Source organism: Hordeum vulgare, chromosome 6H (genome assembly GCF_904849725.1).
Source record: "Hordeum vulgare subsp. vulgare chromosome 6H, MorexV3_pseudomolecules_assembly, whole genome shotgun sequence".
NCBI lineage: Eukaryota > Viridiplantae > Streptophyta > Magnoliopsida > Poales > Poaceae > Hordeum > Hordeum vulgare.
In genome coordinates this window covers 493,857,085-493,863,812 of record NC_058523.1, presented here as the reverse complement: position 1 = coordinate 493,863,812, position 6,728 = coordinate 493,857,085, and the positions used below count along the sequence as shown (strand labels likewise).

The window sequence follows — 6,728 nt, the reverse complement described above, 5'->3', positions numbered from 1 at the left end:
TGATTTTAATTTTCCTTCTTGGCTGGTGTTCCTTTCTGAAAGGCTAGTGTTTTGTTGTCTTTTCAGTATTATCTAGTCATTGTTTACATGGCTTGTACTATGATCATTATAACATAAATGACACACATATATTACCATGCAAAAAAACATTAGTGAGTATGCTGAACTTGATATTTATCCAAATATCATTCTTGGTAGATCAAATTGAAGTAGTTTAGTCTACAATTCGCTAACTCCGTCACTCGCACGGGATCCGATGGATCTGGAAGCGCTCGATCTAACCCACCCATCAGTCGTCCGACGTATAACGCATTCCTCACATGTTGACTCGCCAATACTATAACCATTGTTAGAGTAGTTGATGAAGGTGTCATACCGCGCTACCGCTACTAGGGAAGACGATCACCACCTATGTCGCAACACTGTGATCTAGATGGCACTGTCCAGGCCACCCTGTACACCCCCGGAGACTAGTGCACAACCAGGGAGATGGTCTCGCAATGGACGACACTTCGACTCTTGTCAATGATGCGCCACCTGTGTCACCAGATCTTCATTCATTGCACGCAAGGAGATGAAAAAACCCTCGTGTATCGGCGCTGCCCATGCCGAATTGTTTCGTGTCGCCATGGTATCCGCTAGTGCTGGCACCTCCGGTGTCGAGTAACCATAGGTGAGTTTGGTGCACAATGGCATGGCCGGCGTTCCACAAATAGAGAAAGGAGAGGTGCCAACCCTATGTCAATATCACCGACGAATGCCCAAAATAATGCCATGGTCACCTTCAATAAGCCTCCACTTTTCAGAGCCATCTATATGGTAGATTCAAGGACCTGTTTAGATAACCAGGCTTGGCCTCTGTGTTGGGTGATTCACATGACCATAATTGAGCTTGGTCATGAGTTATCATTTTATTACTCTTTAGCCACCTTTCCACATATGACATATGAGCGTTCATCTTGCATCCATAGCTACTAAAATATAGAGGAAAGTTAGTCAACTTGATCCCAACAACCGAGGTTTGTAGAGTTGTTCCATGTGAAGTGATCGTCGTCAACGGCCATGCTAGGTATACAATACATAGAATCACTAGCTGCGATAGCTACCATAGAATCTAAGGAGTTGTTGTTATTAGACGACATTGTAACATTGGAGGTTACTGTTCTAGATACGAACTTGCCAAGATACTCAACACTTTGAGACCCTGAGTTGATGATGCTTTCATTACTCGCTAGTGTACATGACGAACCAGGTTTTTCCGGAGGAAACGGTGACAAGCCTTCATATGTAACAAGTTCTGTATCATTTACCACCACTTCCTCTAAATGATCCCATTGCTCGTATGCTGTTGAGGCGAGTTGCTTCACTTGGACCTGTAATTCAGAATAAGGCAGAAGTAAGAACTACCAACTTAGGCCAGTTTTCGACAAATTGATGTACGAATGAGGTACCATTTGTTGATGGTGTAGTTGTTGCAAAGAACATGTCTGGCCTCCAATTCTGGCTGCTAAAATCTCTCCTATAGGGTTGAATATAAGATCACACCCTTCATATTTGAAGATGTAGCATTTTCGTCCCATATTACACGTTTTTGCATGATTGAGTGTTGTCCTCCATTGCCGATCTGACATGCCAACGAGCTAAAATATATGGAACAAATAATAAAATTATTACCATGCCAAAGTATATGAAACATATAATAAAAATTATTACCATGCAAACGAAGTACGCACATAGTTTCTACTATGACATGCTTACATTTTTTAGCTTATCCGGATGAATGGTTTCAAGCTTCAGGAGGTCTTGAACATTTTTTACACCCTCGGACTCCAATCTCTTGTCAATCGGCCCATCTTTTCCGATGTTTTTGAGCCTCCATATATTGTCAGTCAAGAGTGGCGGGTAATGCTTCTTGTACACTAGTAAACAAAGGAAATGTGGCTTAATGTTGTGTTTTACTACTTCTCATATGTATGCCAAGGAATATGGTATGGAGGAAGAAACAGAAAGGCTACCTGTAGTCATGTAACTCACATTCAACATATAACAATGATCTTAAGGATTAGTTAACTAAGAGTGTCAAACTTACATTCGCCTCGATGATCTTTCACTGTGAAGCTTTCACTCACTGCCTCCTGAATCCTTCGCCTATAATAGAAAGCTCCGATGACACGAACAACGATCCGGAACTTACGGCTCCTTATCCAGCTTGAATTATCGGTGAAAGCCACATCATTAATCACGGCCACTCCTTGATTGTTCATTACTACATTGAGTGTACTACCCACAAGAAGTGGTCTCCTACCCTCTCTAGACTTCACAATTGCAGCATTGAACTGATCATCCGTCCACTCCATGTCATCTTCGCAACTGAAATCACCATCTAGGACAAGTACCTCGAGCTTCATTGTTGAAGTGCCTTCTATAGTTTCTGTTTGAGTGATATGGTGGTTGGTTCTAGTATCTATCAGCCGGATTTCAATTGCGCTCTTGCTGGCATCAACAAGCTTATTGTTCGTAAAGATCGGTAGCATGAGCTTCTTGGTAAATGAAAGCTTCAACCAAGGTGAGACATCGATCGCTTGGATGTGTAAAGGGAGAGACCTGATGAACAATGGTTGATTTTATCATATTAATATTGCATTCCCATACTATTTAAGTAATTTGATGGAATTGATACATGCATAAAATAAACTTGCAGAATAAAAATATGACATCGTTAACAAAAGTATTTTAAATGTATGATCTCAAAAAATATATTTGAAATTTGGGTTGCTTCTTCATATGAAACATTTGAAAATAGGATGGTGCAACGGCCAGAAATTAAGGTCAGAAATATACGAACAGGTTGCAGATTAAAAAAAATGAGAAACAGGCAGGCTGTAGAGTGCTGACTGCAAAAAAAGTATGGACAATAGACACCTGATGGAAAGACACAGGAACTGTAATATACCTGTGAGGTAAGTGATCGTGCTGAGAAAAGATATTCTGAATTTCCTCTCGTACCTAAATATTAACATCAAGTAGATACTTAAACATTGCACTCAAATTAAGCTTTGCATATAATGATCAATACTCAAACTTTGGAAACAAAAGGAATGAGAATTTGTGCCAATTCATAAGAAGTTGCTCGCAAAAATATCAGGGATCAAGAGGGGTGCAAATGGGTTAGATAATCTCTATTTTAGTCAAGCTTTATTGTTACATTCATCTTTACTCTTAGAAAAGAGATATAAATGCATATATATGATTCTGAATCTTACCACCCTACGGATAACCGGTTCCAAACTGATGGCGATTTGCTGGATAGCGTCCGCTGTGATGGCTCTTCCGACCATGCTGCAAAGATTGTCCAGAAAAGTAAGTAAATTCGGAGTTAACTAACACTCCAAAAACACTCATGTGCAAGCCAGGAACATGGATATTTAGAACTTCTGCTAGAGCATATAATTGGTGAATAATCTATGGGCCAGTTTCTCCATACGAGCTCTCTCTCTACTTATATAGGTTAGTAAAATTGTGTTAGAAAAGCAAATCTATGAAATTTCTACCTTCAGTATATACCACAACAAAACTCATTTCAGGCCACATGAAACGGCTTAGAAGAGAAAAAAAATCGTTAGAACTAGATATATGGTACATGGTCATGTTAGCTTTCGTAAGCTGTTGGCTCGCATAAGAAATTTTTACCATTGTGTCGTACTTGCGTCTCACAGATCGAACATATCATGGTAAAGGGACACCTAATTAGCCTCACTTGTACAATCCTTAATTAGCATCCCAATTTTTTATTTTCTTATTGAATGGAGAGCAAAGTCCATCTTAACCTTGTGTGACCATTGATAACATGTTACCTGCTTTCAAGGTAATATGTTTATATGCCAATATGTAGACCATACGAAATTAACGGCCCATATCGATTGTGTGTACCTTGACATTTCTCATGATATAAACTCATGTGACATTTCATCCCTTGAGCCAAAATTAACCTTGAACCAACAACGATTAATTACTCTTGCTATAAAACAGGCTCGTATTTTATCTTTCTTACCGTTTCGTAACTATGAGAACGAAAAACAATTTCAAGCCCAACCAATTTCAGTAATTACAGGTTATTATATATGTTACTACACTTGTTGATTCAGGAAATATAGAAGGAGAACAAACGACTAATCCAATATATTGTTTATATATGCACTCAGATCGATCGAGAAGAAGCAAGAATCAGAGATATATAATTGCTCGCTACGAAGACAGAAATCAAAGCATAAACTGAAGATCATTACAAATGACAGCAGGCAGGTGAAGGGAGGACTAACGATTTGAAGGAGAGTGGCGCCACCGGCCGTATCCGCCTCGGGCCGTGCCGTTGCTGATGATAGTCCTCTCCGCTCCCCTGCTCGTCGTCTTCTTCTTCACCCCGTGGCCTTCGCACAGACATCTTAATTTGGCAGATGAAATGGGAGGAATCAGGAAGAGCTAGCAGATGAATGAAGCTGGCCGGCCGCAAGCTAGCTGTAGGTTGGGAAGGAAGCTACGCGCTACGCAGGCACCAATGTCCAAGGGCCATGGGATTGATGCTCGAAAGCAATCTAGCCTGAAGCCATGTATTATAGTACAGCTAGCTAGGCCTACGTAGAGAAATTGCTGGAAAAAAAATCGTCGGCAAAAAATAAAGAATTGCAGTGCCGCATCGGGACAGAATGTCCCTTGCAGGCTCCAGGAAGGTGGCCGGAAGCTGGCTGACTACCCACCCGGCGCATCGCACCGTTAATCTTGGGGTTAACTTCATTTTACAGCCATGGTTACCAGCCTTCCGGAGGCAGTGAGCAATGCAAAGTCTTGCCTGGGTTGGTGCAGGGGCAGCTTCTCAGCCATGACCAAGAAAGTTTGCGAGTCGTCACTCTTCAGTCGGTCTCGGTCGTGCATGTCCATACGTACACATGCATCCACGACCGGATGGACTTGGAAATCAACGCGACCCGAATTCCGTCTTCAGTTCGATGCCGGCTGTAGGATGTACCTACAAGTCAGTGCTCGTGCAGGGAAACGAACGTACTGGTATACTTCCGTGAGCATTCCCTTGAAGCTCCGGAGAAATTAAGAACACCGAAGCCGTCACCTTGTGCACGCGCACGTAACCATCGAGCCCAGGAGGCGAGGCCACCTTCCAAAAAGTACCACCAAAGGACACCTTCCAAAACGTACCACCTTATGGCCATGATAGCATCGAAATTACAGCTGCTTAGGTACATTTGATTGACTAATTGTTTATTTAGCTGGTAATTAAGTAGCAAGCTCTAGCTGGACCGACTGGAAGCAAGTATAGTAAGCTTGACTTCTTGCTGTTTTCTATACACCTTCTTAACTGAAAGCGACTCGGTTCAGGCAACACTTACAATATTTCTCGAGAATACGCGTAGCGTGTGTATCATATATTAAACCAGAAGGAGCAAAGTATTCCATCTAACTTTTCTAGCAGAAAGGACAACCATCCACTTATAGAAAACATAAATATATTACTCGGTGACTGTATATTTGTAAAGCTTTCGTGTATACGCCTATATCTTGTATAACCCTTATATATATATATATGTGTGTGTGTGTTGTGTGTGTGTGTGGATGTCGAACAGTTTTCATCTAAACAATGATTTACTTGGTATCAGATTAGGTTAGATTAAATAGCTTCCGCGGGTGGTCGTGTCCGCACCTGTTGTTCTTCGTGTGGGACTCAAGTCCCTTGCCAGCTTTGTGGTCTTGATGGCCATCTTGCTTCCCGCTGCCACCGTCGCTTCAAGAAGGGATTTCTGGGCGTCAGGAACAATGGCAAAGGAGATGAGAAGCAGGCTTCTTGGGCGAGTCATGAGCACGGTTACACTCCTTCCTATCCGGTTGATGCGTCCTGGTACATGGATACACGAGCTACCAACCACTTGACGAGCGATATGAGAAAGCTCTCTACACAGGAGCCGTACCGTGGACATGATCAGGTTCATACTGCAAACGGGAAAGGTATGCACATCTCACATATTGGTCACTCATCTCTTCTGACTCGTCAATCCACAAAATTATATCTTATTAATGTCCTTCGAGTTCCCTCTGTTTCACCTAGTTTGTTGTTTGTTCCTAAACTTACTCGTGATAATAGTGTTCTTGCTGAGTTTTATCCATTTCATTTTTTGTTAAGGGCCAGGACACGAGGGACGTACTCCTTAGAGATCGCCTGCGCAATAATGGTCTTTATGCACTGGATGTGCCACCTGCTCCTAGTGCCTTGAGCGGTGTTCGTTTGTCTCCATCACATTGGCATGCATGTCTTGGTCATCCTGCCAGTCCTATCGTTCGCCGTGCTCTTCATCATCATGAGCTTCCAGTTGTGCCCCATAAGTATGTTGATGCAGTTTGTGATGTCTGTCAGCAAGCAAGAGTCATGTCGTGTAGTCACTAAACAGCTTGAGCTTTTGTTTTCGGATGTATGGGGTCCTGCCGAAACCTCTAGTAGTGGTCATAACTATTATGTCATTTTCATTGATGCTTGTAGCCGGTTCACTTGGCTTTATCTTCTTAAGCGCAAGTCCAATGTGTTCAGTGTTTTCTTACAATTCCAAGCGCATGTTGAGCATCTTCTTAGCCACAAAATTATACATGTGCAATCTAATTGGGGTGGTGAGTATCACAACCTCAATGTGTTCTTTAATAAGCTTGGAATTACTCATCGTGTGTCTTGT

The 6,728-nt window shown here is 42.0% G+C and overlaps 1 protein-coding gene across 1 annotated transcript; it reads right to left on the bottom strand.

The window, feature by feature from the left end:
- Positions 1 to 904: 904 nt before the first annotated feature.
- LOC123404603 (protein SAR DEFICIENT 1-like) lies at positions 905 to 4,581 on the bottom strand. Its single transcript, XM_045098542.1, has 7 exons — positions 4,320 to 4,581; positions 3,264 to 3,339; positions 2,954 to 3,006; positions 2,090 to 2,604; positions 1,759 to 1,919; positions 1,452 to 1,640; positions 905 to 1,373 (listed from the first exon to the last, which is right to left on the bottom strand). The coding sequence occupies exons 1-7, from the start codon at positions 4,439 to 4,441 to the stop codon at positions 993 to 995; spliced, it is 1,497 nt and encodes a 498-aa protein (XP_044954477.1). The 5' UTR covers positions 4,442 to 4,581; the 3' UTR covers positions 905 to 992.
- Between the last annotated feature and the right edge of the window lie 2,147 nt (positions 4,582 to 6,728).